Source organism: Neocloeon triangulifer, unplaced genomic scaffold (assembly GCF_031216515.1).
Source record: "Neocloeon triangulifer isolate White Clay Creek 2 clone unplaced genomic scaffold, ASM3121651v1 ptg000012l, whole genome shotgun sequence".
NCBI lineage: Eukaryota > Metazoa > Arthropoda > Insecta > Ephemeroptera > Baetidae > Neocloeon > Neocloeon triangulifer.
The window spans coordinates 1607481-1625378 of record NW_026775554.1 but is presented as its reverse complement, the minus strand read 5'-3'; the positions used below and the strand labels follow the sequence as shown (position 1 = coordinate 1625378).

General features: G+C 42.8%; 4 protein-coding genes, 1 long non-coding RNA gene and 1 pseudogene across 5 annotated transcripts; 2 read left to right on the top strand and 4 right to left on the bottom strand.

Moving 5' to 3' along the window:
• Positions 1–139: 139 nt before the first annotated feature.
• Positions 140–2978, bottom strand: LOC132198245 (probable tubulin polyglutamylase ttll-15). Its single transcript, XM_059622167.1, has 10 exons — positions 2916–2978; positions 2698–2765; positions 2385–2645; positions 2049–2327; positions 1769–1998; positions 1554–1714; positions 1317–1492; positions 1141–1265; positions 883–1087; positions 140–822 (listed from the first exon to the last, which is right to left on the bottom strand). The coding sequence occupies exons 2-10, from the start codon at positions 2752–2754 to the stop codon at positions 706–708; spliced, it is 1611 nt and encodes a 536-aa protein (XP_059478150.1). The 5' UTR covers positions 2755–2765; positions 2916–2978; the 3' UTR covers positions 140–705.
• A 2536-nt stretch (positions 2979–5514) lies between these two features.
• On the bottom strand, positions 5515–8789 carry LOC132197841 (KAT8 regulatory NSL complex subunit 3). Its single transcript, XM_059621418.1, has 5 exons — positions 8576–8789; positions 8017–8358; positions 7408–7806; positions 6758–7160; positions 5515–6588 (listed from the first exon to the last, which is right to left on the bottom strand). Exons 2-5 carry the CDS (start codon positions 8335–8337, stop codon positions 5717–5719), a joined length of 1995 nt encoding a protein of 664 aa, XP_059477401.1. The 5' UTR covers positions 8338–8358; positions 8576–8789; the 3' UTR covers positions 5515–5716.
• A 334-nt stretch (positions 8790–9123) lies between these two features.
• LOC132197842 (uncharacterized) lies at positions 9124–9839 on the top strand. Its single transcript, XR_009441907.1, has 3 exons — positions 9124–9273; positions 9347–9522; positions 9588–9839. It is a non-coding gene; the product is annotated as an uncharacterized LOC132197842 (long non-coding RNA).
• Positions 9840–10367: 528 nt separating this feature from the next.
• On the bottom strand, positions 10368–12403 carry LOC132198343 (alanine--tRNA ligase, cytoplasmic-like; annotated as a pseudogene).
• LOC132198344 (elongation factor 1-gamma-like) lies at positions 10507–11071 on the bottom strand. Its single transcript, XM_059622327.1, has 3 exons — positions 11066–11071; positions 10784–11005; positions 10507–10716 (listed from the first exon to the last, which is right to left on the bottom strand). Exons 1-3 carry the CDS (start codon positions 11069–11071, stop codon positions 10507–10509), a joined length of 438 nt encoding a protein of 145 aa, XP_059478310.1.
• A 3052-nt stretch (positions 12404–15455) lies between the features above and the next one.
• Positions 15456–17773, top strand: LOC132197320 (ER lumen protein-retaining receptor). The gene is made up of 5 exons (XM_059620547.1): positions 15456–15633; positions 15843–16032; positions 16370–16439; positions 16490–16742; positions 17029–17773. Exons 1-5 carry the CDS (start codon positions 15543–15545, stop codon positions 17061–17063), a joined length of 639 nt encoding a protein of 212 aa, XP_059476530.1. The 5' UTR covers positions 15456–15542; the 3' UTR covers positions 17064–17773.
• Positions 17774–17898: the final 125 nt, after the last annotated feature.

Sequence of the window (17898 nt, the reverse complement as noted above, 5' to 3'; positions counted from 1 at the left end):
ATTCGTTAGAACTGATCTCTTTATTTGATTAAATTAAATCTAAACGTGATTAACACGTTTGTTAAAAAAAAACACACACATTATATATTAATTTTTTTAATGACTTCCGTCGAAAATAATTATGTATAGCATACAAATACTTGATCTATATAGTGCCGACGACATATGTGAATTCTTCCCTTAAATATTTCAACCTAACTGTCTCAGTAATCTGCTGAAAAAAACAGAGGCACTTTGTTCAGCACAGATATCAACCTCCGAGTATCCAAGAGCGATTTAAAGTAGCAAAAACTGGCCAGCTAAAATGGAATAAAATGTGTAGTTTTAGTTGAATTTTGTACACAAATACTACTTATCACTTCAGTTTTCCATTTGGTCAATTTATTTTTGTAATATTATAAATCTCATTTGATGTATAAGGTCTAACAGTTATAAATAACCGAAACGATCAATAATTGCTCAATTTTTTCAGTAAACTCATTACTTGATAGAATTCACAGATAAAAACTTTGTGCATTATTGATAAAAAAAATAATACTTTGTTGCCCACATTTTGCTGAATATAATCAGCTCCATTAAATGCTAAATTAAGTTGTTTGCCACAGTAGAATGGAATGTAAGTTAAAATTTGATCGTTGAGCAAATGAATAAAATCAGATCACGGAGAGTATCAGCAAATGCAGGAGAAAAGAAAACTAAGAAAAGTTAACACCACGAATCATCCATAAGACACTTGCCCTGGAACCACTTAAAAAGCAGTGTGTTTTTGTGCGACAGGCCTTCATACTCCTTGGGAATTCCTAATTTTGCTTCCTGTCTAGTCTGAAAATGTCAAGAGATAATTGCGTTGCTTCAAATTACCACACTTGTGACATTATTTACCATTTTTGGCGGAAAAATTCGTTTGCAACTGTACTTGTTTAGGTGCTCCCTGTAAGCCATTTTTATGTCTGCCACCACATCTTTGCTCAGGCAGTGAGCACAAAGTTGGCACTCAAGATTGCCGCAGTCTTCACAATTGAGACAGACCTCCGGGGTGGTCATTATGTTTCGATCGGCCACTGCCATATTCTTGGCTTCGTTGGAACTGGAGGAATATTTAGGGTTAAAATTTAGCAGGATTATGCAAAATCAAGTTACTTTTGATAAGGTGGATGCATGTAGCTGGAGACTCCGACAAGAGCAAGCAAACTGTGCAGCACTTGCTCGTAAAGCAGGGCATTGGGTGGGTAGTGCATCGACGAGAGGTTTGGCGACATATTAGCCTGCCGAATTCTAATTAATTTCTAAACTTGTCGATTGACAAGAAAAATTACCTCCAAAAGATGAACCTTCAAGTTTTCATCGACAATGAAATCAAAACGCACCATTTCAAAAAAGTTTCTTCTGTTTTTGTAGCGGGAGAGTAAATTTGCAAAATCCTTTTCTCTTGACAGGTAAACCGAAGCAATAGCTTTGTCCACCTGATTCCAAATCACATCAGGATTTTTTCCTGCAAACAACATATTGATAAAATTTGAATTACTTAGCAATTTAAAAAAAAAAAAAAATACCTATTGAGCTCAAGTAGGCGTCAAACGATTCTTTAAAACCAAAAGAGAGCCCCGCGTATTTCTGCAAGGCAGGAACCTTCCAGGCTGGAAGATAGTCTTCTCCTATCACATACTGAGCTACATTTGATGCATTGAAGGGTTCGTAAGGTTCTTCGCAGTATCTTTTACAAATTAACAATTATTTCGAACAATGACAAATTAAATTGAAGAACTACCGAAAGAGAACATCACCATCGAATTTGTAAATTCTCAACGGGTCAATGGAGGTGATGATTGTGTAGACCCCGATGTCAAATTTGTGGCCACTGATTAACAACGGATTTGTTATGAACTCTTGCACAAAATTTTCTTTCGATTCAAGATTGATTTCTTTGGTTGGCTTCAGAATGACGGATCGGTGGTCGTTGTTTTTTTCCACAAACATAGAATGTGGATTCTGTTTTGCCTAAAGTTCAAAAATTTAATTATTTTTCCTTTCAAAAAGAAATCATTTACATATTGAAGAAACTTGTCTTTGTCGTCGGGCAGTCTGAAGGCAGGAGGAATTTTGAGGCCGCCAGAAGTGGCCAGACTCACTTTCGTTGTTACAAATCCTGTTCCTGGCAGTTTGTTGACCCTTTGGTTTGGCCTCAAATTTTTCAACGAACTTTGCAGAGCTTGGAAAGGGTAATCGTGCGCCCACAAGACATCCCAGTCCGAGCTGTTGTCCTCTGTGGTTTGGTAGCCGAGACGCTCAAAAACATTGTAAACGTGCTTCAAATGCTTCAGATCCATCTGGAAAGGAAAAGTTTAAATAAAAGCTTAATCACAGAGAGATCAATAAATAATTACTCTGGGACTCCAGACAAGGAGGGTGGGTTTCTCCCCGCTATCATGGCTAATTTGATCCGCAACATGACAGTCTGGAGGAGTTTGCAAATCTCTTCTGACCTTGAGCAACACGTTCATTTGCTCATTGTGCAAACTCCTTAATTCATAAATGTTGACAGCAACCATGGTTGAGCCGAGGAAAATAACAGAAGCTGCCACAGCAAAAAGCGAAGAGGACGGCTGACTTCTGCAGGTTGCAAAATCCTTTTTTGTTTTATCATCCTAGCAAAACAAAATTTAGGTAGATAGATTTTAAAATAAAGAGCAAACTTACCCCATCTTCGGACTTTGATGCACATCTGGTCTCACCAGCAGGTGTCCGGCGTCGCATTATTTTCGTTGCTGCGAAAGGAAAGGGAACGTTAATGATACAATAATCTGAATTTTCAGAACTCTTCAAGCTTAAAAAAATTTTAATATTAGGGTTTCAAATAGGATAACGCGCAGTTTAACGTCGGAAAATACAGGATAAATAAAGGGAAAATTGCTCACCAAATTTAGAAACTTTGGATAATCACATGTGGGCGGGGCACTTTTGTTTATCTCGAACAGAGGGCAACCATTGGCTGTTGGCGAATTTTGAAATAGAACAGAACAGACGAGCGCCAAGAACGCAAGAACCAGAGTGCTTTGTAAAGCATTATTTTTATTGTATTGTTGGGAAAATAATTCTTTGAAATCTATTTAAATTAGCTCTTCTGTTGACTGTTGACTGTCGCCAGATTTGAAAGCCATCAAAAACGAATTCCGAGTTCGCAACCTAAGTCAGCCTGCCGAAAGACGCGGATCGAATTGGAAGAAATACTTGCTGCTACAAAATATGGAGGCCAATGCTCACCAAGAACGACTGAATCTCTTGAAAAAGATGAAGAAGCGACTCAAGAGGAAAGAGCGCGAGATCCGTTTCCTAGAGGCCGGGCTCCGTCTCCATGGACAAGTTACCGCCCTTTCCAGAGCCCAACGCAGCCTCTTTAAGAGGGTCAAGGATGACGTGGAGGCCAGGAAAAGGCGCCTGATGACTCTGCAGGTGGAGTACGACCTGCGTATGCTGCAGGTCTAGAGTACTAGAAGCGAAGGGCGGACGAGCTAGCTCGCTGGGGTAGTCCGTCGTACATTGTCTAAAATTATAGTTACTGTTCCTTGTTAAAATTAATTATGGGAAATAAAATCACAAAAGTTGTGCTTATATCCTTAAAAAAAAAAACTAATTTTAATTAATTTATCTTTAAATCTCGATATATTTATTCATATTTTATCTCTAGTCACAAATTCGATAGATTATTTGATCTGAAGTTAATTAAAATCTTTGCAAATTTTTTCGAATTTAGGAAAAAAAATAATAAAAATATGCGATTTTATTTTTATGAGGCGCCCTCGCAGTGCCTGCTGTGTTGGTTCGAAGCACGGGTCGTTTAGAAAAATCTTTGTCCTCATTTTTTTTTCTGACATGTCAGTGATCAGCTCAAATCAATTTAAATGCTAATTTAGGAAAATTGATGCAGCAGAGCAGCAGAGTGGAATAATATAAAGACATAACATAAGTTTGATTTTAAAATGAATGAAATCAGAGATCACGAGATAATAAGCAAAAGCAGGAGATTAATGAAGGAAGTTTACACTTTAAGTGCTTTACCTCCGAGATGAGGGCTGCCATTGTGATGTGGCAGTTCCACAGCACCAGCAACAATACCAAATTCATATACACAACAATTCAGTCTACCACATGGCCGTCCGCCACAGCCCGCTCCGCTAGCTTGCAGTTCAGGGTCCTGCCGTCGACATGACGATAGAAGACCGAGCTGTGATGGATCAAGCCCGTGTGTGGCCACACACTTTTCCCACAGTGACTTGTGGCTGTAGGCGAATTTGAAATATAGAAAAGAGTACCGGCTCAAGAAGACGAGCTTCAAATTCTTATAAGGGAAGTTGTGCTTCGTGCCCAAGAACGAGCACTTGAGAATTGCAGCTTATGGCGTTTGAGAAGTCCAAGGGGATCGACCTTGTCACCCAGGCCCTCAGGAAGGCAGAGAGGAAGCAGCTGCTGAAGAAGTGGCATGAAGGAGAGGCTTCAGGAATACCGCACAAGTTACATCAATCAGATATTAATTCGTTAGAACTGATTTCTTTATTTGATTAAATTAAATCTAAACGTGATTAACACGTTTGTTAAAAAAAAACGCATTATATTAATTTTTTTAACGACTTCCGTCGAAAATAATTATGTATAGCAAACAAATTCTTGAGCTTATACTTGATCTAGTGCCGACGACATATCTGAATTCTTCCCTTAAATATTTCAATCTAACTGTCTCAGTAATCTGCTGAAAAAACAGTGGCACTTTGTTGAGCACAGACATCAACCTCCGAGTATCCAAGAGTGATTTAAAATAGCAAAAACTGGCAAGCCAAAATGGAAGAAAATGAGCATTTTTAGTTGCATTTTGTATTCAAATAATAATATTTATAGAGCGCCAAGAATCAGTGTGTTTTTGTCTTGTTGGGGGAAATTCTTTGGAATCGATTCAAATTACCTCTATTATTCATTGTTGGAAAATTGAAAACCCATGGAAAACGAATAATTCACACCCAAAGTCAGCCTTGCCGAAATTCTCGTACGAATCGGAAATATTTATTTGCTGCTAATATAATATGGAGGCCAAAGCCAAAGAACTGAAGTTCAAGAGAAAACGGCTGAAGAGAGAAGAGCGAGAAATTCGTTTGAAAGAGGCCGCGCTTCGTTGCCGTGAAATTGATGTCCAAGGCAAACGTAGCCTCTTCTTCAGGATCAAGGATGACGCGGCGGCCAGGCTGGAATACTACACGGAGCACTACAGGCAAGTGCTGATGCAGCTGCGGCAGGACGAGAACCAGAGACAGAGGGCGGCCGAGCTGGCTCGTTGGGGCAGCGACCCTTCCTACATCATCTAACGCAGTTACTGTTCGTGTTACAGTTTATATATTTGAAATAAAAGCATTGAGTTGTGCTTCATTATGTTAAACAAAAAACCGTTTTTAGTTTCGCTCGATATCTTCAACCTAAACATGATAAACGTTTTTTTTTTTTTTTTTTTTTTTTTTTTTGTGAAAAACACATTTCATTTATATTAATTTATTGTTGTAACTGGTCCGTCACAAATTATTATTACAGCATGCAAATTCTTGACAATATTTGATTTATGAACATCATTGACACTCAACAGGCTTCAGAAGGACTCCTTTTCTTGTATAAATCTCTTTCACAAATCCGGTTCACTGCTCTTTGCGGTCTTCAGGATCACCTTGACGACACACTCTCATCTTGGTGTTCCCGGCGCCTGAGCTGGCCTTACTCCGGTGACCACCCTTGCCACTTGGGTCGTTGTGACTTTGTTGACGTACTTGACCCTGCTGTTGGCCGCCAGGTTGGCCGTGCCGACCACCTGCACCTGCCGAGAAACCTCCGATTTAGAAATCGAAGTCGCAGGGACCATCAACGACGACAAGGGTGTCAACCCTGACATCAGGGTGGCGGGGGTGGTGCCCCTGATCGTGGTCGGCGGACGAGGAATGGCCGGGATGTTGGACGGCCTTGAGTTGCCCAATCGAATGGGGCCGATGGGGCCCAGACTGGCCAGCGACCCGATGTTGACGGTGATGCCAGGCTTGGCAGGAGTCAGCTTTTGCGAGGGGGCCTTCAGGGCGCTAGGGCGACTCAGGGTTGGCGACTGTTTGATGGGAAGTTCCGGAAAAGGTTTCATTTTGTTTGCAGGACTGCGGGCAAATTGGTCGTTGCCGAGGGCGGTCTTGGGCGTGTAGCGGGACTTCTTGGCCTCAGGCTCGCCTATGGTGGGACTGCCGAGGGCCAAAGGGTGCTTCTGGGCGACGCTCTTTGGGGAAGCAGGAGGAGCTAACGGTTGCGTGAGGACGCTGGCCAGGAAGTCGCCGACTTCGTCCAGGATGCATCTGTCTATCATGGACTGGGTCAACCCTTCCGAGCGCTTCTTCACGCTGGTGACTCGGAGGTGCTCGTCTGCAGAACCGATCACTATCAATCCTGACTGGACCTTCAGGCGCTCCCTCAGGTCTTCGATGTCTGCCTGGCGGGCAGTTGGCGCGTTCTGGCCGATTACGAAAAGGATGGGACAGGTGATGTCCAGCAGACAGTCATCAGCCTGACCTCGACGACCTGCAAAAGAATAATTAGCCATAATTTGTTTTATTTTGAAGCAATACAATGTTAAGTAAGTAATTCAGAACCCCAGCGAATAAAATTAAAAAAATTGTGAGATAAAATTATTGTTTCTGCATAATTCTTGATAAATAAATTCCATTTTGAACAAGTCAAATTTTCCTACCGGCTAGGGTGCTGATGGGGAACCCGAGACAGATGACCGCATTCACAGACTCCATCAAAGCTGCCTGCACTGCAATTCCAGCGCCCACATTCCAGCCTATCAGGACGATGGGTCGGCCCGGGTACTTGACTTTGACTTCCTCGATTTTGGCTCTGGTGCTGCCGAGCAGATGGCCGAGGAGACTCTCGACGGTCGAGTGGCCTGGCAGACTGGCAGCGCGAGTGTCGACGCACGCCACTTGGCCCAGGTGCGACAACTGCTTGACCCAGTTGTTGTTGCGCCTGGACGCGTGTCCGACGTGACGTCCAATGCCGGACGGGACGGTGATCAGGATCGCGTCCAGAGGCAGTCGGCGCGGCTTCAGCTGGTTTGCAGCAGTCTCGACACTGTCTTTTCTCAAAATCTGCAACAATTAAGTTTACAATTAATTCTAGCTACAAGTAAAAAATACATTTTTATCAAAAGAAAGACTAAGAACAATGTTATCTATTTTTAAATTTAATGATTAGCAATAAATCATTTTTTGGTCTTCTTCAAAACTTGATTTTTTTATTTTTCATATTAATTCAAGGTCATGCTTATCGAATTTCAATCAATTTTTAAAAAGAACTCTTGTTTGTTTGAGACGAATTATCATGACAGAATTTTACCCTTAAGACTTTTTCCGATGCCAGGGTGGGAGCAACTTTTGAATCTGGCGTGAAGGTGACCATATGCTCGACCAGCGAGGGCGCCTTGATGCGCAACACCCGCAAGATCTCGAGGTACACGGCAAAAATCGAAGCAGGCAGGTGGTCCAGCAGCAGGTTGTGCAGCCAGTGGGTGAGGCGGATGTCCCAGGTGGCACTGGCCATCGCCCTCCGCACCCTTCGGGCCGCCGTGTCAATGGCCAGCTTCTTCTGGACGGCCTCGTTGGGCCGCCCGTTCAAGGCCAACTGGGCCATGTGGGCTTCGTGAACGGCCTTGACCACGTTGTTGAACAGCCGAGCGTGCTCCACCGTCCAAGAGGTCTTCTGCACCTTGGCCTCCCAATCTCCGTCATCGTTGTCCTGAGAAAAATGTGTAACTTAAATCCATCCATGAGAAAGTTATAAATGGGAAAACTCTAAATCTGAAAAATTATTGTCTAAAAAAGAAAATTTATTATTCTTTAAAAAAAATAATAAATCAAAATTCATCACAATAAAAAACTATTTGATTGCCAGAAAAGAATAATCCGTAAGAAGTAAAAAAAAGGAAAATTTTGGCTTTCTCGGAACCTTTTCCTCCACTCTGAAGCCCTGGACATCTTCAGCAGCTGCGACCCACTCGGAGGTGTGAGGCGACAGAGAGGACGGCTGGAACTTGTGCGGACTGTCGACGGTTTCGACGTCCACCGTGATGTCGGCCACCATCATCTTGTTAGCCGCACCCTTGGTCAGGGTGAACAGGCTGCGCACCGGCTTGGCGTAGTTCGCGTCGGGCCTCCATCGCCACGGCTTGGCGTAGTTGTGGTCGGACATGATGGCGCTCACCATCGGGTCGACGGGCTGGACACTCTCGCCCGACGCGTCTGATGAAGATGGTTGCGGAGTCAACATGGTGGTCGAGTTTGACGAAAACTGGAAATATTAAAGAAATTGAAGTCTTATGTTGATATTATGTTTAACAAAAAACGTGCCTAGAGGTGTGTAGAATTTATACGTACATAAAAGCAAATTTAATAAAATAAATTGATTCTGATGCACAATCAAGGATCGAACCCAAATTCGAAAAATATTGTTCGCACTCGGAAAGCAAGTTTTACGACCGGGACACGACCGACCGCATTTGTCCCACCTGTGATTTATACCGATGAGGAAACCTTCAAGGCAGAAGCAGCTTCAAGGTGTATTTGCAGCTAAAATTTTGGCCAAGACGACTTGAATTATGGAGAATTTACATGCATGTTGCACAAAATAGAACGAAATTCATTGATTTCATTGCTCCGCGGTATCGCTATCGCCTCCTCCAAAACAAACCTCAAGTGCAGCCATCATTTTTTCCAATCCAAGGAGTCACGAGGAGGTTTCTCCTTAGACCAATAATCGCCCGAGACTTAGATGGAGGATGGAGGGGATTTTTTTTTTTTAATTTATTTGGCGCGAATTTTTGGGACCAGTGGCTGAGTCAACAGGCAGAGTGGAGTATTACTGCCTCTTCTCCACTGTTTGCCTTGCCCCAACAAGGTCACTAAGGTCAGGCCTAGCCCTTCATCTGATGGAAGGCTTACGGACCGAAATATATTTACAATAAATTTACGTAAGCATTTGTCAAATAAATACGAAAAACCAATGAAAAACCTCGCTTGACCTCGCAATTCAATTCTATCCACCCCTCCCCCTTTCTGCCCCTCCCCCTTTGCGCCGACTCACGCAAAAACCGCAAATCGTGCGTGGTGGGGGAGACTCGAGTTTGACATTCTTGGTGGATTTCAAGAGAAGTTCCCTTTTACGCAACGCAACATCCGGTCAGACAATTCACAACAGTCGTGCGAGGTGCGAGTCTCTCATCTTTCATATTCACCTTCAGTTCACCTTGGAAGTTGTCTAAATCAAATCTTTTCTCTAGATGGTCACTCCCAATAACCGAGAACGAGTTGAAAGCCCTGCTTGGAAGAGGAATTAGAGCTCCGGGAAAAGGAAAAAGCCCTTGAGGACAGAAAGAAGCGCTTGGATGATGAAAGAAAGAGGATTGAAAAGGACAAGGAGGAATGGAGTGCCCACGAGAAGAAGGTGCTCGAAGAGGTACATTTTGATGATATTATTGAATTTATTTGATCTCAATTAATACAATAAATTCATAAATACAGTCAAAACTCCTTTCGATCCGAGAAAAGGAGCTGGATGAAAAGGAGAGGGAGCTGAAGGAAGCCCTGGATGCTTATATATTGGTTTCGACGCCCGGCGGGCCCGGGAGTATGAACAGGTCCAGAGGGACAAAGACGCCCGGCGTGCCCATGCAGGACGATAGCAGGATCCCGATATGGCGTTGTACTTTTAATGTTCCAATGACACGTTGCTTTCATTTAAGTTAATGTTCAAAATATAAATAATTAGCTACACTACAGTTTCTTCTTCAGCCCTGCATATATTCTATTTTAATTTTTATCCTGCATTTTCTCACATTTTCTATATAATTAATGAATAATTTCATAAAAATTGAGAGATTGTTAATTATAAATTATTTACTGCGGAAAACTAAATATTCATATTTTTAAATTTATATCTAAACCGATCTAAACATAACAACAATCCACTAATATATGATTATTATCATTAACTAATGCAAAACGCATCTTTATTGTAATAAAAACTTGAAAATATCAATTTTTGAAAGTTCTGAATGAAAGGGTTCCCAATTGTTGAGGTTGCAAGTGTTTTGTTTCACTGAAAAACAATAATTTTTACAAACACTCGATCGCTGGGAAGATTCTAAATAAGGCGCAGATGGAAAAAGCTGTGGACTTGTGGAGGAGCTTGCTTAATTATCATGCATAATTTAATCTTAAAAAGTAAGGAAATTTCCTACAGACATTAAATTAGATCTACTTTTGGATATATAAAACCCAGATTAATCATTTGATAAACAATCAAAAGAAGTGATCAACAGCATTTTATTGATAAAGTCAAAATTTCTTGCTCATTCATATATAAAAGAAAAGTAGCAAATGCGCGAATAATTGAGATAATCTTCCAGCCACCAGTTCCTCTATCCAAGAGGGGCGATGATTAATTGTAGACCTGCTTGCCAATCGGGTGGGCAGCCAAAGTCGTGCACCACCTCTTGACACACCGCAGCTCGTTCACTGCCTCCTTGACGTTTTTCAGGGCGCTCAGAACTGCCAGGTCGCCAACCGTTGCCCTTTCAGTGGCAAGGTAGGTGTTGTTGAGCAAATGCTTGTCCAGAGCTTTCAAGGCGTCCTTCAGTTGAGGGAAATTCTATCACAAACATAGTCAATTATGTTGGGATGATTATTTTGAAATTCTAGAGAAAAAAATGAGCTACCATTCCATGGTGTGCATAATGAAGAAGGTGGTTGTGTGCAAAGTAGAGCCACTGCAGCACACGGCTCTGACCAAGGACATCTTTGCCACCCTTCAACTCTTCATTGGCAAGGTAGAGAATGATTGCAACAGAACCGTTCAAGGTCTCTTTGCAGACCTTGAGGAAAACATACTTGATTCGGTGCAAATCGACCTCACCTGCTTCAAAAGCTTGATCTAGCACCTTTTCAAACAAATTGAATAACAATTAATGAACTTATATTAAACTTTAGTCTATTTATACTACCATGAATCTCTTAAATGGTTTTGGTTAAGTCACATCTTGATCAACTGCTTTTAGACAAGTCGCGTCTTGTCCATTGCGGTTGCTTCTTGTCAACAACATAATATACTTATGAAAACATTAATTATAATACCTGAACCCGATTTCGGAATGCTCGAAGACAACCATGTTCATAGCAAGTCCTTATTTTTCCTCTGCCATCAACTGAGTCACATCAACAGGGGCAACAGGGAAACCATAAGTGTCGTAGAGACGCCAGGCCCTATTCAAAAAGTTTGTAAACGCCAATTTACACATGTAGCAATTTATTTACCAGGCAAGACTGAAGTTCCTGGCTCCAACTTCTCAACAGTCCGGTTCAACAAAGACCTGCCTCGAGCCAAAGTTTTTAGAAACTTGGGTTTCCTCTTCATTTATTATTTCCTTGACAGCATTTGGGTCTCTCGTGACCTCAGGGAAAGTTTCTCCAAGCAAACTGACAACAGTGTCAACCAGAGTGCTGAAGAAGCCAGGTTTGGCGCCTAATTTCTCAGATCCGTAGTGGACAGCGCGGCGCAGAATTCTCCTCAAGACATATCTGAAGAAATTATTTGGTTAATCTTCTTAAGATGATAATCCTGTTTGAAGTACCCGCTGCCAGTGTTGTCTGGTCTTTTGCCGTCAGATAAGGCCACTGTTATGGTGCGAGCGTGGTCGGCCACGTCAGTGCCATCAACGTCGTCCTCGCCAACCCTTCCTTGGTATGTACTTTGGGGCGCCAGTTCCCTGTGGAAGAAATGTACGATGTCATTTATTAAATTTCAATAGTCAAACTAATTAACCTTCTCAATAGCTTCAAATATGGGCATGAATATGCCAGTGTCGTAATTTGACCTTTTGATTTGAATGACAGAAACCAGTCACTCAAATCCCGAGCAGCTGTCTATGACATGTGCTTTTTCAGCAGCAACTTGAGCGATTCGTCACACTCTCTAAAAATTTTACACAAAACTTGGAAACATCAAGATTTAATGATCTCATTTCCTATCAGACCTGTTGAACTGGATGAACACCAAATTTAATTTCAAGGACGTCAGGGTTGTCCTGATTGACAAGGTGGGCTGCTTCTCGTCCACCAATTTCGTCAAGATAAGAGCACTGACAATGAGCACGGTTCCTCCATCTGGAAAGGAAAATTGTAAATAAAAGTTTAATCAGAGATCTATATATAAATAATTACTCTGGGACTCCAGACAAGGAGGGTGGGTTTCTTCCCGCTGTCATCATGGCTATTTGATCCGCAACATGACAGTCTGGAGGAGTTTGCAAATCTCCGCTGACTTTCAGCAAAACACTCATTGTTTCGTTGCTGCGAAAGGAAAGAGAAACATTAATGAAATGATAATAATCTGAATTTTCAGAACCGATGAAACTCTAAAATCTTTAAAAAATTTAATCTAAGGGTTTAAAATAGGATAACGTGCAGTTCCATGTCGGAAAATACAGATAATATAAAAACTATAAAAAGGGAAAATTGCTCACCAACTTTAGAAACTTTGGATAATCACATGTGGGCGTGGCACTTAAGTTTGTGTCCATACATATCCGACAGAGGGCTGCCATTGGCTGCTGGCGAATATTGAAATACAACAATTACAACAGAGCGCCAAGAACCAGTGGTTGAATCAGAGTGTTTTGTCTCATAAGTCTCATTGGTAGGAAAATTTGCAGGCGAATTCTTCTCCGCGGTTTCATTGTGGACAAACTTTTCAGATTCTCTACGGAAATGCCCTATGAAAAGGAAAAGAAGGCCCAGGCCGCGAGAAGGAGCAGCCGAGTCGCCCAGCCCAAGCCCAAGCTCAAAGGGAAAATTCTGTTTGTGAGCATCGTGAGGAAGCTGTTTCCTCACATCAGGAAACTGGCTCGCGAGAAGCGGCGCCGTGCTAAGAAGCTCTTGAAGAAAGTCGTGGAGGCTCGCGAACGTAGCTGGCAAACCGACCGAGCCATGGGATACCCCACGTACATCAATTGAAACTTCTTGTTCAATATGAATGTGTTTTTCTCGTTCTCAAATAATAAATCTTAAACTATAATAGTTAAAAGTAAACATGACATGACTGACGTTTGTTTTATAGAAAACACCGCTCTTTTATAGGTAATGTTATAGTACGCGCGACGTGTTTCCCAAAATCCCTGATTTCAGTTGGCATCACTTGCATTACGTCGCGCGTTTAATAGTGGTTTTACGTCGCGCATACAATAATGGTTTTACGTCGCGCGCTCAATACTGGTGGCGGTAAAATTGTTAAGAAAACCGATTATTCCATCGATACCTCGGCAACATGTATAGCACGCGTGACGCAATTCTTTTCCTACAATCTTAATTAAGGGGACTGCTAGGAAGAATAGGGGCCCTTGGGATGGGTTCAGAATGGGGCAAGACGACCTCTGGAGGGCCGTGCGCACCCTTATAGCAGGCGCGACGTATGTTTATATCACGCGCGACGGGCCGTAAATCCAGTGAGGGGCAAAGCGAACTCCGGAGGGCGCTTTTCACCATCGTCAGAGGCGCGACGCATGGTTATAGGACGCGCGACGCATGCTTATAGTACGCGCGACGCACGGCAAATTAATTGAAAGGTGTTGCACGCGGCCGGAGTTGTGGGCACCCCACGAACCGGCAACTCGGAGGTGGGCAACCCCCAAGATTAATTTTTGCAGAAGCCGCGAGCGAGGGGTGGAGGCGCAGCGAGGTCGAGGACGTGGGGAAGGCCGTGCGGAGGGCGAGGACAAAAGGGCGGCTGTGTTCATGAGGGGGCTCCGCAGGAGCCCCCTCACGAACCCCGCCCTTTTGTCCCGCCCGGAGCCGGCCTTCACCACGTTCTCGGGCGAGCGCGCCTCCAGCCCGAAGCTCGCAAACCCACAACGGAGTTGCCCACAAAAGGTGTTGTCTGCAAAGGGAGTTGTGGGCACCACACTTTTTGCTTTCTAAGCCCTTTTTGCAGACAATTCCTTTTGTACGCAACTCCGTTGTGGGTTTGCGAGCTTCGGGAAGGCGCGCTCGCCCGAGAACGTGGTGAAGGCCGGCTCCGGGCGGGACAAAAGGGCGGGGTTCGTGAGGGGGCTCCTGCGGAGCCCCCTCATGAACACAGCCGCCCTTTTGTCCTCGCCCTGCGCACGGCCTTCCCCACGTCCTCGACCTCGCTGCGCCTCCACCCCTCGCTCGCGGCTTCTGCAAAAATTAATCTTGGGGGTTGCCCACCTCCGAGTTGCCGGTTCGTGGGGTGCCCACAACTCCGGCCGCGTGCAACACCTTTCAATTAATTTGCCGCGCGTGTCGCGCCTCCTATACTCGTGCGTCGCGCGTACTATAAGCGTGCGTCGCGCGTACTATAAGCATACGTCGCGCGTCCTATAACCATGCGTCGCGCCTCTGACGATGTTGAAAAGCGCCCTCCGGAGTTTGCTTTTCGACCGTCGCGCGTCCCATAGTGATACGTCGCGCCTGCTATAAGAGTGCGCACGGCCCTCCGGAGGTCGTCTTGCCCCATTCTGAACCCATCCCAAGGGCCCCTATTCTTCCTAGCAGTCCCCTTAATTAAGATTGTAGGAAAAGAATTGCGTCGCGCGTGCTATACATGTTGCCGAGGTATCGATGGAATAATCGGTTTCCTTAACAATTTCACCGCCACCAGTATTGAACGCGCGACGTAAAACCATTATTGTATGCGCGACGTAAAACCAGTATAGAGCGCGCGACGTGATACTTTTACATGGGAGCATAAGTGTTGCCAATCTATGAAAAAACACGTCGCGCGTACTATAACATTACCCTTTTATAATATTAAGGATTATTTTATTGTTATGCATTTGCGATTTTTATCATTAAAATCTTGATAAATTATTCACATTAATTATCACCTGCAGTCGCAAATTCATTGGTATCACCCGGTTTAAATTGTTTGATCGAAAGATTGTTTTAATCTTTGCGAATTTTGAATTTAAAAAAGAAAAAAATACATTTTATGAAGCGCCCGGAAGCGCCCTTCATAATATTTTCCATGAAAGAAAATATTGGGTCCGAAATTTTTTGCTAAAAATTTTTCAATTTACATTTTAAATACTGTTGAACTGTTTACTACAAGATAAAATATAAAATTTGGGTGTTCATGGACAAAAAAAATAATCATATCCTAACAAAACTCTTATGAAAAAATTGCTAGAGCCTCCTTGAATGAAAAAAAAAATACGATTTTATTTTTTGCTTGCTCTACACCTGGCGGACTTAGACTCAACTTAAGTTGAGACTTATATGTAGAGGATGCGGCGCGGACTCAACTTAAGTTTTTTGTTAAGTCGACTCAGTCGAAGCGCCCCGTGTGTTGGTTCAACCGAAGGAATCACAGAAGGTCGGCCACGCCCCCGACTCGACAACAACAGCTGAGGCCACGTCATTTTTCTGCCATCTTCGCACTTCGGAGCAGCGACTGCCGTCGAAATGAACATTTTTCGGCTCCTCGGCGACATTTCGCACCTGCTGGCCATCATCGTGCTGCTGCGCAAGATATGGATGTCGCGGTCGTGTGCCGGTAAGCGCGGCCCCCTCTCAAATCCGCCCCCGTCGGCCGCCCCCGACGCTGTCGGCGTTGCTTTGTTTACGTCGGCCTTTGCGGGCCCCAGTCGCCCCCGGGGGCCCTCGGAGCCCTGAAACCGGCCCCGAGGGTCCTTCTTTGTCGACCCAAGATTGAAAATCTTAGCCGACCGGTTTCGCCAGGTGACTTTTTACCCTGATTCGCAGGCATCAGCGGCAAGAGCCAGGTGCTGTTCGCCATCGTCTACACCACCAGGTATCTCGATCTCGTCACCTCGTACATCTCGCTCTACAACTCGGTCATGAAGGTGGTCTTCCTGGCCGCCTCCTATGCCACCCTCTACCTGATGTACGCCAAGTTCAAGGCCACCTACGACCACAACCACGACACTTTCAGGTACAAATTGCACTTCAGAGGATTTTCCCCGAAATACAGAATAGCATTTTTTTTTTTTTTTTTATGAAAGATGATTCTAAACTTGCCATTCAATTAGAAAAAAAAATGATAATTTTATAGATATTAGACCAAGTCCTTCAGTTTTGGCTCTTTGAGTTCAATTAAGTTTTTTTTTCTATGCAATATTTATTTTTTTTAATTTCTTTCACCAAAAATAATTTTTATTCTTTTCAATACTTTTTTAAGCAATTTAATTATAAGTTGGAAATATATAATTCATAAATTTTAACAATAAAAGGTAAAATTCAAAATGATTTTCACTTTTTGTTCCCCATAGGATTGAGTTTCTGATCGTGCCTGCCATCGGTCTTGCTCTCCTCATCAACCACGACTTCCAAGTTTTGGAGGTGAGTTCTTTTATCTGTCAATTCTTTAATTAATCCTGTCTCTCCTGAAGATTTTGTGGACATTCTCGATCTACCTCGAGTCGGTGGCGATTCTGCCGCAGTTGTTCATGGTATCGAAAACGGGCGAGGCCGAAAGCATCACGTCGCACTACCTTTTCGCATTGGGCATGTACCGAGGACTGTATCTCTTCAACTGGATTTACCGCTACTGGGCCGAGGACCACTACGACCTCATCGCCATCGTGGCCGGTGTGGTGCAAACCGTTCTCTACTGTGACTTCTTTTACCTTTACATCACAAAGGGTACAAAATTCATTTTTTTTTAAAATTTATAATTAACATTAAAGTTTACCAGACAAAGTCAACCATTTTCAATTGCTTATCTAATTAAATCAAATTTTAACTCTAATTTATTCAATTCTCAATAATTCTTTATTTCAAAAATTCAATTAATGCCACTTTATATTTGATACCACATAAAAAATGAAATTGATTACAAAATTCGCTAAATTAAAATTATAAAACTACACCATTAAATGCTGAGAATTTTAATTATTGTTGGATTAATTTTAAAATTGGATAATTTCAGTGTTGCGAGGCAAGAAGTTACAGTTACCAGCCTAAGCGCAGCAAGAGAAGCACAAGGGCTTGGTCTAGGTGCTTTGAGAGGTCTGCACCCTTTTAGTCCCCAACTTTGCCAATTTCGGAACCAAGCCCGGCATTACTTCACGTTAATTAATAACTTAATTAATTATTTGAGAAATTGTCAGGCGCACTTGATAATATGTAAACATTTCAACAGGTTGTTCACTAGGTTCCATTTTTGAATGCACGTCGTGAGTCATAATGTTTTATCGTTTTGTAATTGTCGGCCATCGATGCACGCGCCTCCGTGCATTCTGTGATTCGGCCAGTCCAAAGAATTAAATTTCCAACGCCATTTGTAGCAATATTCGTAGAGGAAAATAGAAAATCCGTAGCGCAACAAGTCTTGTGTCTCTCAAGAGCAACCGATTCGATAATAATTTCCGAGCCGCCTTAAATTACTCTATCGGCTCAGCAAACTGTAATAATTCCTTCTATCGTCTCCCGAGTGAAAATGCAGGTTGGCTGATATTTTGTACTTCTTAATTTTGTGCCGAGTGGTTATTATTTCTGATGAGAAAGTCTAGCTTGAGAATGAGTGCCAGTTAAGGGAGTGAAGAAGAAAAACAAACGAGTTTTGTTTTAAGTCTGTTTGTTTGCGAGTGCGCGTGAATTTATCATAATTTACCAAATAAAAGGGACGTCTTATGTGTAATTCATCATGAATAAAGCTTTTAAAATAAAAAGTACTTGCACTGCCTGCTTTTAATCATCTGCGCTTAAGAATTTATGTAAGAAATTAGTTTGGACAGGCACACAAGTGGAACAACTGGTTTTGAAAAGCCAATTGAGAGAAATTGCCACTGCAAACTTA